The sequence below is a fragment of the Chelonia mydas genome, chromosome 2 (assembly GCF_015237465.2).
Source record: "Chelonia mydas isolate rCheMyd1 chromosome 2, rCheMyd1.pri.v2, whole genome shotgun sequence".
Lineage (NCBI taxonomy): Eukaryota > Metazoa > Chordata > Testudines > Cheloniidae > Chelonia > Chelonia mydas.
In genome coordinates this window covers 216363000-216385913 of record NC_057850.1, presented here as the reverse complement: position 1 = coordinate 216385913, position 22914 = coordinate 216363000, and the positions used below count along the sequence as shown (strand labels likewise).

Sequence of the window (22914 nt, the reverse complement as noted above, 5' to 3'; positions counted from 1 at the left end):
CGAGTCATTTCATCTGGGATACTAAATGTTCTAATGGTAACAACTTTGGTCACCATTGATCTGGACTGGATTTCACTGGCAACCTAGAATGGAGAGGCTTTATATCGTATCACCCATTCCCTGACACAATCAGTTGTCAAATTTGATTCAACTCTAGTTTGATGCTGAAATTCCATATTTTACAATTGATCACTTTTTTCAGTCTTTTAAATTTTTGTTTTAGGAGGTCTCTGCTGATACCACTGGCACCCTCACGGCTGCTGAAGAGAGAAAGGAGAAGGTGCCAAGCCCACACCTCAGTCATCTGGTAGTTTTAACATCTGGCAATACTCTCTATGGTTTGGCAGAGAGAGTGGTAGCCACGGAATCCTTGTAAGTTATTTACTGTAAACCATCTTTTTTAAAGCCACTGCAAGTAAATCCATGAGGTGTTTAAGATGGACCTCTCAAAAAGATAGGCAGTGACCATAATTATTTAGTCATAAAACACAATAAATAGATTGCTGTTTTCAAATAAATTAGAAGTAAATCATCAACTGATGGATGTTAACACCTGAAGGAATCTAATATGATCTGATTTTCCGCATAAGACAAATTGAAGAATTTCAACCAGCGATTTCTGCTGCTAACCAAATAATTTGTGGTTGAACTAGGGAGTATATACTTTAGAAGGATATTCAGTCTTGATTTAAAAAATAATGGGATGATTGAGTCTGTACTGTTCATATAAAACCTTAAGTTAAAGTCTTCTGCATTGTAGTAAAATGGAATGCAAGACTCAAATTGTTGCTTCACTTAAGTTTGGGATGTTTTATATAGTGCGTGGAAGAATTTTACTAATTAAAAAGGGATAATCACATTTAATACTTACAAATTTAATAATACAAATTTAATACTTCAGTGAAGTGATGTATTTATAGTTGAAGTGATTTATGAACATTTTAGAGAGTCAGGTGAGAAATATGAAAAATGATTCCTCTACTTTTCTTAGTAATATCTTGCATGAAAACAAAATTTAAAAACAAATTAACTTTTCACTATTTTTAGTGTTTTTGTTTATTTTTTGGCTTTCATCTCAGCCTTGTCAGTGAAAGTAGGTTAGTCCGTTTTAATTTTTTTTTGTCAGCTCTTAATCAGTTCCATTTTCTTACATGTTAGCAAAATGCTGTATTGTTTAGATTGCAAACATTGGGAAGGTTTTTGGTTGGTTGGTTAAAAATATTTGCGATGGAAATCAGGGGAAAAAAGCAGAAAATCAACTTTTTTTCTAATAAAACCTACTTCTATGAAAGATTTTGACTTGACAATATACCCTTGAAGCTGTAAATGTGGTTCGCTAGTATATATGTGACATACAATTATTTCAGGATCCAGGCATATATTTAATAATAATAATAGTATTTTCTGTGAAAAAAGTAGAGAGAATCCTTGAAAGTAAGTTTGTGTGTGTGTGTGTGTAGACAGACAGACAGACAGACACACACACACACACACACACCCCCTCTCTCTCTCCCTCTGGTTTTATATGTAGAGTTATACATATGACTAAAATGTTGTTATCTAGATTAATAACCCACATGTAACAGTTTGTGTGCGGCAGTGAAATGTTATGTTTTTTATCCTGAAAACAATTTTGATTTAATTAGTTTTTATGGCCACTGTCTAGTCCAACTACTAACTCAGAATGTGAGTAGTTCCTTTGAAAAATAGCAAGGAAAAGCCAGATCCTATCACATCAGATATGATAAATGCTGAAAAGTGTTCCAGTGGGGATTTTTCTTTATAGTAATGTTTCTTAATGGAAAAATATGCTTAAAATGCAAAGATTTTTTAAATTGAAAAGCATTCCTTCTTTGTGAGGTTTTTTTTTCTTGACTTCATTTAGCATTGAAAATTAAGAAATGCTACTAAACAGTTTTCTAACTGAATTTTGACAACAACATTGTTGGAAACATGACTGTGTTAATGACAATGTAGAGTGCTTATAACCTTTTGCAGAAAGTGTGAAAGAGAGATGTTGGGTTTAATTATTTTACTACAGATACAACAAAAAAGAATCAGTGTGCTTGCATTTTTATAACATAGATGTTTCTTTTTTGTGCTTGGTTGGGAGAGGGGAGGGGGGGATTTCTTTCAATTCTAAAATAATTAGCAAGAATTTTGGTCTCATCCAAAGCACTGAAGTTATTGAAAATCTTTCCATTGACTTCAGCTGGCCTTGGATTAGACCCTTTATGTATGATCTACCATGATCCACATGGGAATGGAAAGGAGGAAAAGTATAAAATACTGAGTTAGGAGTTCCTGACAGACTATTGACATGAAAGTGCAAAAAAAGTTTAAAGCTAAAAGCTTTCAAAGATGCTTTTATGTCTGGGCAGCTTCCAAGACCATTTGCTGCAAATAAATGAAAAGTAGATGCCCTTTAAATATTGTACTCGGATCACAATGAATTTTATGTGCTTTCTTAGGGTGTTTTTGGCGGAGCAGTTTGAGTTCCTTCAGTCGCATCTTGATGCTGTGATGCCTGCAGCGAAGAAACCCTTTCTCCAGCAATTCTACTCTCAGGTCAGGATTCTGCCATTCACTGTTCATTTTTAAATCGAAGTTTCATAATTTTTGCTATATTAGGAGGCTGCTTTGCACAGTATTGTCGTACATTACTTTTTGTTAGCAAGAAATTCTGTTACACCGAATTCTATTTAACTTCTCTTTCAGACTGTGTCAACTGCCAGTGAACTACGCAAACCAATTTATTGGATTGTAGCTGCTAAAGCTATTGATTATGAACAGATGCTGCTCCTCATGGCTAATGTGAAGTGGGATGTGAAGGAGATCATGTCACAACACAACATATATGTTGATGCTCTTTTAAAGGTGAATATTTTCCTGGAAACACCTAGTGTATTAGATATAACCCTATAAAACAATAAAATTATTACTGTAATTCCTATGGTAAAGCTGTAGTAGAGACAAGATTAGAGGAATACAATGTGGTGATTTATTCTTGTTCGTTAGGATGGTGTGTACTTTCTGAATTCCTTTTTAGTCTTACTACTGGCAAAATACGGTAAACTTCTGAGTACATTTAATACTCCATTGTTGTCCACTGAGTCAGTTTTTCAAGTTATTAAAACTTATTGCCCATTAGCACTCTTTGGGTGGAAGAGATCATAGCTGAATAACTCTGCAGTTTCATTGAAGCTAAAACTCTGAATGGCAGGTGGAAGGCTAGTAAAAAGTAGTTGATTTGTTAAACACATCAGACATGGCCAGTGGATTCTTTTGAGGGGTTGTATCATCTGACATTTACCATAGATCCTGTAGGGGAAACCAGTCCTGCAAGTAATCCTAAAAGCATTATAAGCCCTGCTTGGGCCTCTAAAGACAGGGCAAGAAAATGTACGTATCAGATACTAATATAAAGATACAGGCTGGATTTTAAAAGGAACCTAAGACAGTTAGGCATCCAGCTCCCACTGAAAGCTGATGAGAAATGAGCATCTTAATTGCCTAAGGCTCTTTATTACATATAAACTAGTGCTAGTGCTCTGAAGGAATTCCTCCCACCTACAACACAGCATAATTTATACTTTGCTTTAAATATATATTCACACCAACAATTTTTTAAATTACATGAAGGTTTTTAGAAAATAATTACAATGTTAATGGCAGAAGCTTTTTTCAGCTTGTTAAAGAGAAGTTGGAAGACTTCCTTTTTATGCAGTGAATTGTGAAATCTAGTATATATTTTATAAAAATGCAGAGTCTACGCATTGTAACAGACACCTCTACACTTTTGTCCATTATATCCAGTCTCCACTTTTAAGGGAAAATATTGGAAAGAAGTGAGAATCTGCGAGTGAGAATGTATTATAGCAATGGAAGATGGTTGTAAATCTTTGCAGTTTGCCTTTGTTATGCTGTTTATTTTTAACTGGGCCCTTCGAAGGAATTTTTCTACTTATGGTTCAGTAGTGGAATGGCTTCCATGAACCACAGAACAGCGGATGTATTTGTTTGAGCCTCAGGACAAAAGTAAAGGCAATTTTATTCCATTGTGGTCTCTAGGTTATGTAACTAAAAATAGGTTTCAGAGTAGCAGCCGTGTTAGTCTGTATCCGTAAAAAGAAAAGGAGTACTTGTGGCACCGTAAAGACTAACAAATTTATTAGAGCATAAGCTTTCGTGAGCTACAGCTCACTTCATCGGAAGAAGTGAGCTGTAGCTCACGAAAGCTTATGTTCTAATAAATTTGTTAGTCTGTAAGGTGCTACAAGTACTCCTTTCCTTGTAACTAAAAATAGTTTACAGACAGTAGTTTCTGGGTGACTATTTAATTGGTAAGAGAGAACTCTTTGCTACCTATACTGGCTGTCATCTTGAGAGCACTGACATTGAGTGTCTGACATAAACAATGTGTTGCATGTAATAGCCAATAGATTTTGCAGAAGTCTCCACCCAGTTATTCACTGTGAACATCTACTTCTAAGGAAAGTAGATAAATTAGTTGGTTTCTTCCCTCATGTTTCACCAATATGGACTAATAGGCATCTTCACCTTCATGATAGTAGATAGTTTGCCATTTAAGGCAAAGAAGTTTTGGTGCCTCAGCTTTCTTGTGGAAATGCTTTTAGCACTGTTGTCTTAGCCAAATACCAGTTGTGAGTATTTCAATCTCTCTACTAAAATTCCCCCTCTGTAGTTGTTTTTTTGTTTGTGTTTGTAAAAAAGTGCTAATTAACAGTCCTGGAACAAAGTCCTTTATTTAACTACAGAATAGGTATAGTCTGAGCAGCTGCAATACAAGCTTTTCCCTGCCCTACCACATCAGATTGCTTCAAGGCTGATCTAGAAGATTAACTCTGGGATGGGGGGATAGTTCACGGACAATGTTTATTTAACACTTACAAAGGTGTCACTTGATACAAATGTTAGCAGACTTTTTTTTTTTTTTTTAATGATGGAGACACTACCATGAAACCTTCATGCTCATTTCACAAAAGTTGCCAAATAGCCACAGGTGCACATTAGTAACTACTACGAGTCATAGCTGAAATTGGCTGGACTGAATGAATTAGCAGCAATTCATTATATTTTCAGTTGGGTACGGTGTTCTGTACTTACCAACTTAAACTGTTACATAGTGTTGCCATGTGCTGTTACAGTTAGCATGGTCCCCAGAGTTGGTTTCACTTCCGTGGTGAATGATGATCATAGAATATCAAGGTTGGAAGGGACCTCAGGAGTCCAACCCCCTGCTCAAAGCAGGACCAATCCCCAACTAAATCATCCCAGTCAGGGCTTTGTCAAGCCTGACCTTGAAAACCTCTAGGGAAGGAGATTTCCACCACCTCCCTAGGTAACCCATTCCAGTCCTTCACCACCCTCCTAGTGAAAAATTTTTTCCAACCTAAACGTCCCCCATTGCAACTTGAGACCATTACTCCTTGTTCTGTCATCTGGTACCACTGAGAACAGTCTAGATCCATCCTCTTTGGAACCCCTCTTCAGGTAGTTGAAAGCAGCTATCAATCCCCTCTCATTCATCTCTTCTGCAGGCTAAACAATCCCAGTTCCCTCAGCCTCTCCTTATAAGTCATGTGCTCCAGCCCCCTAATCATTTTTGTTGCCCTCCACTGGACTCTTTCCAGTTTTTCCACATCCTTCTTGTTGTGTGGGGCCCAAAACTGGACACAGTACTCCAGATGAGGCCTCACCAATGTCGAATAGAGGGGAATGATCACGTCCCTCGATCTGCTGGCAAAACCCCTACTTATACAGCCCAAAATGCCATTAGCCTTCTTGGCAACAAGGGCACACTGTTGACTCATATCCAACTTCTCGTCCACTGTAACCCCTAGGTCCTTTTCTGCAGAACTGCTGCCTAGCCATTCGGTCCCTATTCTGTAGCAGTGCATGGGATTCTTTCATCCTAAGTGCAGGACTCTGCACTTGTCCTTGTTGAACCACATCAGATTTATTTTGGCCCAATCCTCTAATTTGTCTAGGTCCCTCTGTATCCTATCCCTACCCTCCAGCGTATCTACCACTCCTCCCAGTTTAGTGTCATCTGCAAACTTGGCGAGGGTGCAATCCACTCCATCCTCCAGATCATTAAAGAAGATATTGAACAAAACCGACCCTTGGGGCACTCTGCTTGATACCGGCTGCCAACTAGACATAGAGCCATTGACCACTACCCGTTGAGCCCGACAATCTAGCCAGCTTTCTATCCACCTTATAGTCCATTCATCCAGACCATAGTTCTTTAACTTGCTGGCAAGAATACTGTGGGTATTATGTGTGGGTATTGTAAGAATACTGTGGGTATCATAGTCCTGGATGGGTGTAACTTTTAAAGTAATTTGGAATTATCTGGCATTAAAGGTGCCCTATGAATGGAAAAAACTATTAACCTTGCTACTCTTGCAGAGTTAGATAACGCAGGTAGTTGATTGGGAATAAATAGATCATCGCTGGATTTTTTTTCACTGGTTATAGGTTAGATTTCATAATATTAGGGCCAACATTTTTACATTTCAGTGTCCTAAGATGATGCAACTAAATCCACACTTAGATATCTAAGAAATAATACTGTAAATGATTCATCAGTAGATGAATAGAAATTGGTATGCTCTCAATCTTGCCTGCTATTATTCATAGATACTAAGGTCAGAAGGGACCATTATGATCATCTAGTCCGACCTCCTGCACAACGCAGGCCACAGAATCTCACCTACCCACTCCTGCGAAAAACCTCTCACCTATATCTGAGCTATTGAAGTCCTCAAATCGTAGTTTAAAGACTTCAAGGAGCAGAGAATCCTCCAGCAAGTGACCCGTGCCCCATGCTACAGAGGAAGGCGAAAAACCTGCAGGGCCTCTTCCAATCTGCCCTGGAGGAAAATTCCTTCCTGACCCCAAATATGGCGATCAGCTAAACCCTGAGCATATGGGCAAGATTCACCAGCCAGATACCCCGGAAAGAATTTTCTATAGCAACTCAGATCCCACCTCTTTATCACTGTAACCTTTTTGCTTTAAGCGCCTTTTGTTTTGCTCTCTTACACACCTTTTCTGCAAAAAGAAAAGGAGTACTTGTGGCACCTTAGAGACTAACCAATTTATTTGAGCATGAGCTTTCGTGAGCTACAGCTCACTTCATCGGATGCATACTGTCTCTCTGCATCTTTTTCTCCTCGCTAGGTAAGTGTACATGTAATCATTCTTTTATGCTCATGGAATAATGTGTTATTTTTATTTCACCAGGAATTTGAACAGTTTAACAGAAGGTTGAATGAGGTATCTAAAAGAGTCCGTATTCCATTGCCAGTGTCAAATATTCTTTGGGAGCATTGTATCCGACTAGCCAATAGAACTATTGTGGAAGGGTAAGTGGTCTACGAACGCCTCTGTAAAGTTAATCTTCAGTAAATATTTCTTTAATGGCAATGTTTGTAAGGTGAGGGCCTTAGATTCCATAAAGCAGTGAACTCCACTTTGGTGGACTCTTGCACCTGATGTCAGCGAGGCTCTTCACAGGCACAGGAGCTTGCCTACATGGAGTTCATTATGGGATTGGGCCCTAAAATATACTAACGGGTGGGGGTGTGCAGACACATGGCTATTACTGATGATTGACACTGTATAGTGCCCAAAAGTGTGGACATAAAATAAGACACATCCTTTTCTTAAATACCTTACAGTCTTTAGTGGACCATACTTCAACAAAGTAGTGAGGAGAAGAGATCAACACAGAACAGAATCTAATACAAATATATGATATAATGGTAGCTAGATTACCGTGCTTCTGTCTGATGATGCCCTTGCCAGGAAGGGCACGGAGACTTGCTAACATGGAGTTCCATCCTGAAGAACAGCCTAGCAGTACCACTAAGATGCAAGGGAGCAGGAAGCTTCCAGCCCATTCACCCACTATTGTTTGTGGTAGGGAGAGATAGGAAAACAAGTGTGGGGCTCAGCCATACCCCCCACACTCCCAACAGGGACTGTGAATGGAGGGTTCTGCCAATACTGGGGGCAGCCAGTTTGTATTCAGCAGCATGTGTTCTGACATTTTGTTGTTTGTTTGTTCTTGTCCACTCACCAGTGGCTTTCACCACACCTCTTCTGCATCATGATATCTGCCATCCTCCTACTTCCTCCTTCCGCTTCCTTCCCGCTCGCTCTATCTTCCTTCCTCATTACCCTCACACGTTTAGAGTTCCAATCACCTCTGCCCACTCCTTTTTCCCTTTTCAACTTGATCTTCTGTCTCCTGCCAGCATAAGGCTAGATTCCACATCTGCATCCTCCTCCTCTTCACCTCTGGTGACATTTACCCAAACCCTGCCCTTACCTCTTTACCCACAGCCACCACCACCACAACAGCTCTCCTCATACCAACCATCCTATCTTAATGTCCATCCTCCTCTGTCCTTCCCTTCTCTTGCTGTCTCTGGAACATCCGCTTCAGCTCTAAAAAGATCACAGCCATCCATAATCCCTTCGTATCCTGCTCCCTCTATCTCTTGGCTTTTACAGAGACCTGGATCCCTACATTTGACATTACTTCTTCAGGTTCCATCTCTTACAGAGGCCCTTTCTTTTCTCTCACTCCTTACCTTGAATGAGACTGTGATGGGAGTATTGGCCCTCACCATTCCCTTTCTTGCTGCTTCCAATCCCTCCCTTTCTCCTCCCTCAACTCTTTCTCCTCTTTTGAACACCACTGCATCCACCTCGTCTCTCCTCTACTCCTCCGTGTTGCTGCCAGGGCTACACTAGTGCCCACCCAGCTTCTCCCCATCAATTGTTCTTTCTGATTTCAGCTCCTGATGCTCGCTCTCTCTTCTCCTCATAATCTCCTATACTGATCCTCTGTGACTTCAGCTTCCATGTTAATGACCCATCTGACCCCTTAGCTATACATCTCCTCACCCTCACCTCCTCATTTGGCCTGCAGCCCTGCTTCAACTCTCCCATTCACCAAAAAGCCATTCACTTGACTTGGTCGTCCCCTCTTTGACTATTACGTGGCCTCTTTCAGCATTGCCCATCAGCCTCACCCTCATGCCCTCTCATTCAGTCTTTCCATGACTCCAGTCCATCAGCACTGATGATGTCTCATCTGCTCTCTACCCTCTCCTTCCCTTTGTTCTATCAATATGACTTGATTCTCTCCATGCTTTCGTGTCCTGCACTGTAACTCTTCTGCCCTCCTCTCCCATCACAAGGTCTTCGCTGCCAACCCCCAGCCCTGGATCATTCCCAGTATCCGCTTCCTCCCTTCCTGCCCTCATGCTGCTGAGCATCTCTTGCAGAAATCCTGTGAAAGGCTGATTTCTTCCACTACAAATTCATTCTCTTGTCCTTCAGGTCTGCCATCTTCCTTGCTAAACAACTTTATTTCTCCCAATTAATTGAACCCCACACCTACAATCCCAGCTGCATTTTCACCACCTTTGATTCAGTCCTCAAATTGTCCCCTCCTTCTGCTGCCACTTCTCTTTCTGCACAGGATCCCACTGATTTTTTCCAAGAGAAAATTGACAGAGAATGACATGACCTTTCCTTTCCTTCTTTTCCCCTTCTACTCCTACGATGCTCTCCTGCATACGTGACAGGAGAAAAGTAGAAGTTTCTTGTCTGTTCTCATCCTCTAATACCCTCCACTTGCCCCAGTGATGCCATCCTCAACCCATCTCCTTTGCACCCACTCTCATCCTATCCCTTAGTCTTCTCCTTAACCTCTTAGTCTCCGCTGTCTCTTCACTTCAAATTACAAACATGCTGTAGTCTTGCCCATCTTGAATCCATTCATATTGATGCTGCAAAGATCATTTTCCTTGCCTGTCACTTTGACTATGTCATCTTCTCTTTGAATCCCTCCACTGGTTGCCTCTTCCCTTCTCCTACCCTACCTCTCATCTCTCATTCAATATGAAAATGTTGACTCTTGCCTCTGATTGGCCCAGAGTGCCAGCCTCCATCACCCACCTGTCAAATTTTCAGACAAGCACCTTCGTGGTTTATCCCATGCTGCCCTTCACGTTTGGGAGGAGCTCTCTGTAAATGTCTCTGATGCTATCACATTATCCTCCTCCAAATTTCTCCTTAAAACTTTTTTGTTGATGTTGCCATGGTGCCTTAAAAAAACCGTTGACAACAGTTAGGCTGTTCATGTGCTGAGACCACTGCCTGTCTTGCTGACCAATGCTGTTTCATTGTTTCCTGGGACTCCTCTTTCTCTCTTTACCCACCTGTTGTCTCTTGTCTTATATTTGGACTGTAAATTCTTTGGGGCAGGGACTGTCTTTTTGTTCTGTTTGTACAGCACAGGGGTCCGTGAGTGGGAGGGACTCCTAGGTGCAATGGTAATACAAATAATAAACTGAGAATAATTTTGCATCGGGAAGAGTGAGGGAGTGAACTCTTAGCCCTCAGGTTCACCTAATTATATGCATCCTTATAGTTTTAAGCCTTGAGATACAAATGAATCCCACTTATCTCACAGATGTTGTTCACTTCCTTTTAGTCATTTCTCTTCACTTGTTACCCATTTTAGTTATGCCAATGTCAAGAAGTGTAGCAATGAAGGGCGTGCCCTGATGCAATTGGACTTCCAGCAGTTTTTAATGAAGCTAGAAAAGCTAACAGACATTAGGCCTATTCCGGATAAGGAATTTGTGGAGACCTACATTAAAGCTTACTATCTGACTGAAAATGACATGGAGCGCTGGATCAAGGAGCACAGGGTAAGAGTTGAATTTTGATACTTTTTTTTTTTAATCAAGAGGATTTTTTTTCATGATGATGGTATCACATTAACAACAATACACTCTTTCAGTGCTATAGTGTGTGTGTAATATGTACATGGCTACTGATTTTTCCATTGCACACATGGATCACCAAACATGCTTCAATCATTTTTGTACCTAAGGTGCCATAATTTTCCATTATAAGCCTTTAATACATATAAATGCATATTCACAGATAGAAAATATGGAAGATCTATCTGTGTCTCATAATGGTGTGTACCAAACAAATATCTAGCTTATTAAGTGAAGAGTTACTGTTAATCTTTTATACATGGCACCAGAGTACCTTGGTTGGGGGGGAACCCTCATCAGTCTACTTTATCATCTTCCAAATCCTTCCTTATAACTAATTTGTGCTGGGATGTCTACAGAATCCTGCCATTGTACTGGTAACAGCCTGGCAGGTGGTGAGCTTCATTATGCACACAGCTAATCTATACGGATATGTGCTCGCTCATTGTTAATTCATCCTCTGTCCTTCCTTCCCCTTCCCATTAGATAGTTTCATCTCCCTCTTGCATCTTCTGATTAGCCTATATTTTAAGTAGGACTGTCAAGCGATTAAAAAAATAATCGTGATTAATCGCATTGTTAAACAATAGAATACCATTCATTTAAATATTCTGGATGCATTCTACATTTTCAAATATATTGAATTCAATTAGAACACAAAATACAAAGTGTACAGAGCTCACTTCATATTTATTTTTGATTACGAGTATTTGCACTGTAAAAAATAAAAATGAATAGTTTTTTTTCAAGTCACCTAATACAAGTACTGTAGTGCAATCTCTTTATCATGAAAGTTGAACTTACAAATGTAGAATTATGTAAAAAAAACCCCACTGCATTCAAAAATAAAACAATGTCAAATTTTAGAGCCTGCAAGTCCACTCAGTCCTACTTTTTCTTTAGCCATTTGCTCAGACAAACAAGTTTGTTTACATTTGTAGTAGATAAAGCTGTCCGCTTTTTGTTTACAATGCCACTTGAAAGTGAGAACAGGCTTTCTCATGGCACTGTTGTAGCTGGCATTGCAAGATATTTACGTGCCAGATGCGCTAAAGATTCATATGTCCCTTCATACTTCAACCACCATTGCAGGGTACATGTGTCCATGCTGATGACGCGTTCTGCTTGATGACAATCCAAAGCAGTACGGACCGACACATGTTCATTTTCATTATCTGAGTCAGATGCCACCAGCAGAAGGTTGATTTTCTTTTTTGGTAGTTCGGGTTCTGTAGTTTCCGCATGGGAGCGTTGCTCTTTTAAGATTTCTGAAAGCATGCTCCACATCTCACCCCTCTCAGATTTTGGAAGGCTCTTCAGATTCTTAAACTTTGGGTCGAGTGCTGTAGCTATCGTTAGAAATCTCACATTGGTACCTTCTTTGCATTTTGTCAAATCTGCAGTGAAAGTGTTCTTAAAATGAACATGTGCTGGGTCATCATCTGAGACTGCTGTAACATCAAATATATGGCAGAATGTGGGTAAAACAGGTCAGGGGACATAAAATTATCCCACAAGGAGTTTAGTTACAAATTTAATTAACGCATTATTTTTGTAACGAGTGTCATCAGCATGGAAGCATGTGCTCTAGAATGGTGGCCGAAGCATGAAGGAGCATACAAATGTTCAGCATATGTGGCACATAAATACCTTGCAATGCCAGGTACAAAAGTGCCATGCAAATGCCTGTTCTTATTTTCTGGTGACATTGTAAATAAGAAGAGGGCAGCAATATCTCCTGTAAATGTAAACAAACTTGTTTGGCTGAACGAGAAGTAGGACTGAGTGGACTTGTAGGCTCTGAAATTTTACATTGTTTTGTTTTTGAGTGTAGTTATATAACAACAAAATCTACATTTGTAAGTTGCACTTTCAGGACAAAGAGATTGCACTTACAATACTTATATGAGGTGAACTGAAAAATACTATTTCCTTTGTTTAGCATTTTTACAGTGCAAATATTTCTAATAAAAATAATATACACTTTGATTTCAATTACAACACAGAATACAATATATATGAAAATGTAGAAAAACATCCAAAATATTTAATAAATTTCAATTGGTATTCCATTGTTTAACAGTGCGATTAAAACTGCGATTAATCGCAATAAATTTTTTTAACGACAATTTTTTTGAGTTAATCCCATGAGTTAACTGCAATTAGTCGACAGCCCTAAAATGTTAAGCTCTTTAGATCATGGACTGTCTAGTTAATACTTGTTTGTGCACAATGGGACCCTGACTGGGGCCTACTGTGTAAGCCTAATATAAGCAAAACTAACAACCAACAGCTCACCCTTATTCAAGACCTGATGCTGGCAAGATTTGGTAAGCCAACCAGCTGCTCTGAGTCCAATAAAATAGAGAAGTAGAACAGAATATCACCTGCAAATTAGAGACACCCCAACAGCATTGAATACATGTTTCTTGTTTATGTATGCTAAACCTAATAATAAAATAAGTGTCTGTGCCACACTCTCAGTGCGCTTACCTAAGCTATTTATTGTGAAAATTACACTAATAGATTGGTAAATGTGTGTATTTACTGTTAGGGTGGCATAAGCAATTAGGTGTAAGAATTAAAGCCCTCCACAACAAGCATAATAATAATAATAATGAAATCCCTTCTTGCCCTTAATCCTCTGCTCTCCAAATGCTGTGGAGAACATATGGATGCTGCAGGTGTTAGCCAAAAGATTGAGGTCTAGATTGTAGCAGACCGAAAAGAGGGGAGCAGAGAGACGCTCAAGCAACACAGTCCACAGGTGCATAAAAAACTCCTTCTAATCAGTGGTGTCCCAGGTGGCAGTTAAGTTTAAGAGTGTGTGTATAAACGTTTTCTCTCTATCCATTGTTAGACAGAGAAGGCCAGATAATACTACCAGTGTGGTTCCTACCCCAAACCCAGATCTAAAACCTATTGAACCAGTGTCTAGGACCTCTGAGGACGCCACAAACTGCCTGAGTTGTCTCTCCAGCACGTGCTCAATAACCTTTACAAAAAACAGGAGTTAGGAATAGCTTGGTCAGTAGTTAGCAAACCTGTCAACATGAAGAGTTGGATTCCTGAACAAAGGTCTCACAGCGGCCTTTTCAAGAATAATAGTCCCCTGTCGACCTTAAGGGGACATTGACAGTCTCCACCACAGTGGACCTAGTGGTGGCCTTCACCAACTGAAAGGACATAGGGTCATCTTGATGGTTGTAGTTTGAAGCGCTCCGAACCGGCTACAATGAACAACAAAATAAAACCCTTTGGTACTTCCGCACAAGAAGACTGTAGGGCAGATGAGTGGTCTCCCTATATAGCACTCTGTGTTCACTTGGCAGGGATGTAACAGCCAGTCAGGAACAACTCTTTCCTTTTCCTTTGAGTCTGCTACTTTGACAGCAGTACTCCATGAACAGTTGTAACAAAGACAGTTGATGGATGGATCAAGAGGACTGGAGGGGCTTCTTAGAAAGCACTGAATAATTAAATATGGTTGGTGGGCTAAATAGCGACAGCATAAGTCTAAAATATTTCAAGGGTCAGAACAGGAAGGAAGGAGAGGAAATGCTGAGAGAGGTATAGGGTGTATATGTAGAAGTAAGGATACAAATAAGAAAGGGAAAACTTGGGCTGAATATCCGGATAATCTTCCTGAAAAATCTAAAAGTTGTATAATACTTCCATGGGAAGGGCTGAGAACTCCTCCTTCATTTGGAGCATTTATAACCAGACCAGACAATACACTAATAGAAGTATGCTAGAGGACAAACCAGCCATGGCAGGGGAGGATGGACTGGATGATCTACTAGGACTTTTCAAAAAGAAAAGGAGTACTTGTGGCACCTTAGAGACTAACCAATTTATTTGAGCATAAGCTTTCGTGAGCTACAGCTCACTTCATCGGATGAATATTCTGGAAAGTGTAGAAGATCTTTTTATACACACAAAGCATGAAAAAATACCTCCCCCCACTCCACTCTCCTGTTGGTAATAGCTTATCTAAAGTGATCACTCTCCTTACAATGTGTATGATAATCAAGGTGGGCCATTTCCAGCACAAATCCAGGGTTTAACAAGAATGTCTCGGGGTGGGTAGGAAAAAACAAGGGGAAATAGGTTACCTTGCATAATGACTTAGCCACTCCCAGTCTCTATTCAAGCCTAAGTTAATTGTATCCAATTTGCAAATGAATTCCAATTCAACAGTCTCTCACTGGAGTCTGGTTTTGAAGTTTTTTTGTTGTAATATCGCAACTTTCATGTCTGTAATCGCGTGACCAGAGAGATTGAAGTGTTCTCCGACTGGTTTATGAATGTTATAATTCTTGACATCTGATTTGTGTCCATTTATTCTTTTACATAGAGACTGTCCAGTTTGACCAATGTACATGGCAGAGGGACATTGCTGGCACATGATGGCATATATCACATTGGTGGATGTGCAGGTGAACGAGCCTCTGATAGTGTGGCTGATGTTTCTTGAGCAAATGCTGTTCTGACCTAGAATCCTATTTTCGACGTCTCCGACTCAAGGAATATTTCCAACACACCTCTGAACAACATACTAATCCACAGAGACCTCCCTACCAACACTACAAAAAGAAGGATTCTAGGTGGACTCCTCCTGAAGGTCGAGACAGCAGACTGGACTTCTACATAGAGTGCTTCTGCCGATGTGCATGGGCTGAAATTGTGGAAAAGCAGCATCACTTGTCCCACAACTTCAGCCGTGCAGAACACAATGCCATCCACAGCCTCAGAAACAACTCTGACATCATAATCAAAAAGGCTGACAAAGGAGATGCTGTTGTTATCATGAATAGGTCGGAATATGAACAAGAGGCTGCTCGGCAGCTCTCCAACACCACTTTCTACAAGCCATTACCCTCTGATCCCACTGAGAGTTACCAAAAGAAACTACAGCATTTGCTCAAGAAACTCCCTGAAAAAGCACAAGATCAAATCCACACAGACACACCCCTGGAACTCCGACCTGGGATATTCTATCTACTACCCAAGATCCATAAACCTGGAAATCCTGGGCGCCCCATCATCTCAGGCATTGGCACCCTGACAGCAGGATTGTCTGGCTATGTAGACTCCCTCCTCAGGCCCTACGCTACCAGCACTCCCAGCTACCTTCGAGACACCACTTACTTCCTGAGGAAACTACAATCCATCGGTGATCTTCCTGATAACACCATTCTGGCCACTATGGATGTAGAAGCCCTCTACACCAACATTCCACACAAAGATGGACTACAAGCCGTCAAGAACACTATCCCCGATAATGTCACGGCTAACCTGGTGGCTGAACTTTGTGACTTTGTCCTTACCCATAACTATTATACCCATAACTATTTTGGGGACAATGTATACCTTCAAATCAGCGGCACTGCTACAGACCGTCAGGAACAGTATCCCCGATAATGCCACGGCAAACCTGGTGGCTGAACTTTGTGACTTTGTCCTCACCCATAACTGTTTCACATTTGGGGACAATGTATACCTTCAAATCAGCGACACTGCTATGGGTACCCGCATGACCCCACAGTATACCAACATTTTTATTGCTGACTTAGAACAATGCTTCCTCAGCTCTCGTCCCCCAACACCCCTACTCTACTTGCGCTACACTGATGACATCTTCATCATCTGGACCCATGGAAAAGAAGCCCTTGAGGAATTCCACCATGATTTCAACAATTTCCATCCCACCATCAACCTCAGCCTGGACCAGTCCACACAAAAGATCCACTTCCTGGACACTACAGTGCTAATAAACGATGGTCATATAAACACCACCCTATACCGGAAACCTACTTACCGCTGTTCCTAGCTACATGCCTCCAGCTTTCACCCTGACCACACCACACGATCCATTGTCTACAGCCAAGCTCTGCGATACAACCGCATTTGCTCCAACCCCTCAGACAGAGACAAACACCTACAAGATCTCTGTCAAGCATTCTTACAACTACAATACCCACCTGCGGAAGTGAAGAAACAGATTGATAGAGCCAGAAGAGTTCCCAGAAGTCACCTACTCCAGGACAGGCCTAACAAAGAAAATAACAGAACGCCACTAGCCGTCACCTTCAGCCCCCAACTAAAACCCCTCCAACGCATTATTAAGAATCTATAACCTATCCTGAAGGATGACCCAACACTCTCACAAATCCTGGGAAACAGGCCAGTCCTTGCCTACAGACAGCCCCCCAACCTGAAGCAAATACTCACCAGCAACCACATACCACACAACAGAACCACTAACCCCAGAACCTATCCTTGCAACAAAGCCCGTTGCCAACTGTGCCCACATATCTATTCAGGGGACACCATCACAGGGCCTAAGAACTTCAGAGGCTCGTTCACCTGCACATCCACCAATGTGATATATGCCATCCTGTGCCAGCAATGGCCCTCTGCCATGTACATTGGTCAAACTGGACAGTCTCTACGTAAAAGAATAAATGGACACAAATCAGATGTCAAGAATTATAACATTCATAAACCAGTCGGAGAACACTTCAATCTCTCTGGTCACGTGATTGCAGACATGAAAGTTGTGATGTTAACAAAAAAACTTCAAAACCAGAGACTCCAGTGAGAGACTGTTGAATTGGAATTCATTTGCAAATTGGATGCAATTAACTTAGGCTTGAATAGAGACTGGGAGTGGCTAAGTCATTATGCATGGTAACCTATTTCCCCTTGTTTTTTCCTACCCCCCCCCCCCCCAGACATTCTTGTTAAACCCTGGATTTGTGCTGGAAATGGCCCACCTTGATTATCATACACATTGTAAGGAGAGTGATCACTTTAGATAAGCTATTACCAGCAGGAGAGTGGGGTGGGAGGAGGTATTTTTTCATGCTTTGTGTGTAGATAAAAAGATCTTCTACACTTTCCACAATATTCATCCGATGAAGTGAGCTGTAGCTCACGAAAGCTTATGCTCAAATAAATTGGTTAGTCTAAGGTGCCACAAGTCCTCCTTTTCTTTTTGCGAATACAGACTAACACGGCTGTTACTCTAGGACTTTTCAGTCGCTAATTCTTGACAGACTGAGAGTCCAACGTTTCTTCAGAATTTCTCTATCTAATACTGTAAGTAATGACTTTTGAGTGTAAGTAGTCTTTTCTCAGGCCAGTTATATAACTGTACACTCCTTTAAGCCTGTTGGAGCTCTGTCCGAAATACTGTACAACAGCCATCCCTTCAAAGAGCCACTCTTATGTCTAAGTGGGTTAATGAGCTGAGGTTGGCTCATCAGTGAGAGAGCAGAATCCTTTCCAAGCATGATCATCAGCATGATTGTTGGGGGTGTTTCAGTCAAACACTGCCTGCCCAGTTCAGCCTCGTTAGTACAGACAGCAATGCATTCTGTGGAGGTGAAGCTGGTACAGTATTATGATCCAAGTACAAGAAAATTGCCATATGTTGACTAAAATATTTGAAAAATCTTCCACAATCCTGGCAAATGAGGTACACAGAAAAGAATTTGACAAATTGGGACTTTTTGCGTTAGTTTCCATAGTTCACACATCAGAACAGCATTTAAATAACTGTGAGCTGGAGGAGCATAATTGGTAATGACCTGCAAAGAAGTCCATTATATGCTGCTATTGGAACTCTGGGAAACAAGGGGAAAGGAGATCGGTCAGTTTTGTGGAAAGCTTTTTCTCACCGTTAGCCTCCATCCTTTAACAAAGTTTGACATCTGAGAAGTTGCATGGAACATGAAGTGCACTGATTAATCATCCAAAACGAATGTTTATAATTAAGCTATAAATTTTAGTTTCTCCATCTCTGCAAATGGACTTTTAAGACAAAGTAATAAAGCAAAAAAAAAAAAGCAAAAGAAGCATAGTTTTTTCCTTCATCCAAAATGCTGAGCCAGAATCCAAATTACTGTCTTAGCTATTTCTTCATCTGTGTTTGGATAGTGTCTAGCGCACACTGGGCGCTACTGCAGTCTAAACAATCAATAACTGTACTGTTTGGGGCCACACACTGTTAGGATTAAAAGTCTTTTGAAATGATACATTGAATCTATGTTTCAGTATTACTTTGAATCCAGCTGGAAGTTTGCTTTACTTGCGTGAAAGCAATGCATTTGCCTCATTATATCTTGAGCTATGAGAAATAGGAAGGAGTCATTTGTTGACCTACATTGAATAATTCTCATTTGTATTTGCTGGTGGAGCTTACATTTTGGAGTCTCTTTTTCAGCAAAATGGGAATTCTGGCAAATCTGATGTTTTTACAGGTGTTAAACATTCTATTAAAATGTTTACATTATTTTTAAAATTTGTTCTTTATCATACAGTAAAACTAATGTTGAAAATCCTATTGGTAAAAATATTAAGTAAAAGCCAGGTGGAAGTGAGAAGTCAAAAGAAATAGGTCATTAATTTGTTAGTCACTGTTTCTTTAGACAATTGTCGCAATTGTATTAAAGGTTTATCCAGTTAGCATATTTTTTTCTAAGGAATGGAAAATACATTTTAAGTGGCTTAAGATGTTTAAGTATTCACAGAATTACTTTCTGTCCAACACTCTTTTAAACTGTAAGCATTTTCCATTATAATCTGCCATGTAGCAAAACACTAACTGTTTTGTTTACAACCACATGAATATTATCCAGACCTGGCTAAGTTAGCAACTTTAATTATTTTTTTTTGTGTGTACCAAGAGCTTCTATACACTGAAAAGCTGATCAATTTTTGTTTTATTTAACTGCATATTTTTATCTGGTTGTTTGATATAAAATGATCTACTCTATTTGGCCAGGAATATTCCACCAAGCAGCTGACCAATCTGGTGAATGTTTGTCTGGGATCACACATCAACAAAAAAGCGAGACAGAAACTGCTAGCAGCAATTGATGACATAGACAGACCTAAAAGATAATTGGGGAAAGTTCCTTTTCTTGTGATTTGAACCACCTTCTGTTAATATGCTGCATGCAAACGACTCTCTCGTGGACTTCTGAGACATTCTGTTAACAAAAATATTGTGCATGGCCTTTCTTGTGTTGGAAACACTTTGAATCAGTGTGGTATTCTCAAATATAACTTTTATAACCTCTAGTCTTTTCTGTTTCTTTTGTTAATTTCCTGTACTAAAAGGACACTATTATTGTGTCAGTTGTTCAGCTGTATATTTTGCAAAAGTGTACACTATAAGTAAATCAAGATGACAAGGAAACACCTTGGCTTAATATATAGTTGGTGCATTTTTGGTCAAAGAACCACTTAATATGTGATACTTCGTCTTACACCCTTCCACCTTTGGAACTTGTGTTTTATTATGAACACATGTAAAGTGAAGGAAAATGTACAGTCTCTTCTAATGATGAACCTTGTATGTGGATTAAGAGGGCAAATCAGCACATTAATATTGTAATATCAAGCCCATAGTCTTCGTATAGATTTTAAATGTAAGTTTATTTCAAAATTGTCATATCAAAATAATTGACCAGAAATTATGGGAAGGTAATAAATACTATACACTAATATGAAATGATTTGTGAGAATTCCTTTGCTAGTTTTTACAACATACTATGTAGTTTACAACAAAAATTAGTACAGTTCTCTCATAACCCTTTTCCCCCTCTTCCTCAGTCCCACACAATAATGCTAGGAAGTAGGAGGAATGACATGCTGGCTAAAACACTTGGGTCAGCTGGGTTCTACTCCCTCCTTTGCCACGGATTTCCTGGGTGATGATGGGCAAGTCAAAGTCCGTCCCTCTGGAGCAGATCCTCATCTTGTGTAAATTGTCATAGCACCGGGAACATCAACGAAGTTGTGACAGTTTATACCAGCTGATGATCTGCCCTTCTGTGCCCCGTTTCCATATCTGTAAAATGAGAATACTCCCCTGTCTCACAGGTGTTGTCTGACTAAATCCTTATGTACTCAGAAGGTGCTCAGGTAGGGATGGAGCCGTACAAGAATCAAGACAGAGACTAAACTGACTAGAATAAAATCTTTGTCTGTGAATACTGAGACTTAATAAACTCTGTCCTAAATCACTAAATATTTTACTCCATGTATTAACTGTAGGCTTGGCAGAATTCTATTTTAATACACACTACTTCATGTGTTTTGGCCAGAGTTTCTGCCTCAACTTTGTACTTCATGTTAAACCCTTAATTTGTAACACAAGGATGTCAGTAGATAGGAAGCACAGTCATAGTCAGACACCTTTGTCAGAAAATGTATATGAGCTAAATGTTACTTTTATTTTTAACCTTGCTTTGGAAAGAAAAGAATTTAAACATCTGTGTAGGAATTCAGCAGAAGAATGAATTTTATAGTCTAAATAGAATTTTGGAACTTTAAAATTTCACACAGACTGAATAACTCTTGACTCCTCTCTTTTCCGTATCACAAAAGAAATAGGATTTACTCCCGAAGCTGAGCCCATACAGTATTCATCATCCTGTCATCCAAAATTCCATTCGCAACTTCTTGAGCAGAGTGCTAACATGAAACTTTTACTTAGATTAAACCATTTTTTACCCTCATCAAAAAAACAATCGCAGTTCAGTTCATTTTGAAAGCACGGTCTCTTGTGTCAATGAATCAGCCATAAAGCAAGATTTGAACAAGGAGTTCTCAGAGTATATAGAACTGGTTCAGAAAGGATCATTGTAAAAACTATTTAAATTTCATCCCCATGGTTAAAATAAGGAGCTTGAATATTTTTACTGTGGTCTATTGCATACAAACAGTTAATGTCTTTTGGCTTAATTTAATTTGTTGCTGTTAACTTGGTGGCTACCAGCCAAAGATATAAAAGACAATAGAGGGGTGAGGGTGAGGGGGAAGCAGCACCATCGACCAAGCTAATGGACTTTGGTTTTTATAGTAAATAATCTGCATCAACTAATTATATATAACACACACGCAAACCATGTTAAGAACATTAAAGTTGCAAAGTCACGCCTGTGCAACCTCAATTGGACCCTGTTGCTGCTGCTGCTGCTGTCCTACTGCTTGGTTGCTATGGCTGGGGAATTGACAGGAGTCTTCCCTCCACCCAATCCGTTCCCCCACCTCTCCTAGTGTCTGCCTGCCTGCCCTGGGCCTGCAGCAGCAGTATTGCTGTATTCCTTCTTTGAAAGCACATGTGGATGTACATGCTCCCCCTTGGACCTTCTTCCCCCTTTCCCCCTCAGCTTGCATTGGGCAGCTGGGCCACCTTACCTTTCCTCTGCCTGCCCTCCTCCCTTGCAGTTTGCTCCCCCAGTTTCCGCTTGTGCTTCATTCATTCCCCCATTGCATGTTCCCTTCCCTTTGTAGCCTGCTTCCTCATGCACCCCCTCATGGTTTGCTGGCACCGCCCCCACTCCCCCAATCATCTGTCATCTCCTTCTGGTGTGCTGCCTGCCTCTCCCTCTCTCATATGCCCCCACTCTGTCTCTGATTGTTGCCTGCCTGCCTCCCTCCACCCGCTTGCCCTGTGCCCCCACATGTGTGATTTCCACCCCGTTTCCCTCTGTTTTTATTTAATTCCCCCACTTACATGCACTCTCACTCCCAGTCCAGAGAAAACCAATTCCCCCTGTTACTGCAATCACCCTTCTCTTCTTCATTTATGTGATTAATCCCCCAGTTCATATTTGCGCTCCCCCCGCCCAGCCTCATGTGAGCAATTACCCTCCATTCCTCCCCTGGCCCCATGCTTTTATCATTCCCCCTCCCCCCATACCCTGCTGGCTGATCCTGTCACTTGCCCTTGCGGCCAGACCCCCACACAGCCACAGGCGAGGCTTCTGCTCTGGAAACTTTGTCCACAGGAGGGAGGAGGAAGACAGGCAGGGGGTGTGTCTCCCACCCCTCCCCCAGCTTTCTCTCGCATCTACCCCCCATGGCTACCACCAACATTTCTGTCAACACCATCATCCTCCCCTCGCTCAGATGGTGATAGAAAGCGCGGGCAGAGATTCCACTGCCACAAACACCACTACCACTGGTGCCTGCTTGGTCAACAAGGAGGGCCAGAGCAGAAAAAAGGGCAAGAACTCCCCCTGGCAGGCTCCTGCGGTAGTAGGCACTAATGCTGTGGCCA

The 22914-nt window shown here is 40.7% G+C and overlaps 1 protein-coding gene across 6 annotated transcripts in view; it reads left to right on the top strand.

Moving 5' to 3' along the window:
* The window catches only part of VPS50 (VPS50 subunit of EARP/GARPII complex), a 195510-nt gene extending 175152 nt beyond the window's left edge, over positions 1-20358 (top strand). For all 6 annotated transcript variants that reach the window (XM_037890684.2, XM_037890683.2, XM_037890685.2 and 3 more), the window contains 6 exons: positions 224-372; positions 2472-2568; positions 2719-2877; positions 7273-7394; positions 10571-10760; positions 19627-20358. In XM_037890684.2, coding sequence (XP_037746612.1) covers positions 224-372; positions 2472-2568; positions 2719-2877; positions 7273-7394; positions 10571-10760; positions 19627-19746 — 837 coding nt within the window. In that variant the 3' untranslated portion in view covers positions 19747-20358. The remainder of the gene's footprint in view (positions 1-223; positions 373-2471; positions 2569-2718; positions 2878-7272; positions 7395-10570; positions 10761-19626) is intronic.
* Positions 20359-22914: the final 2556 nt, after the last annotated feature.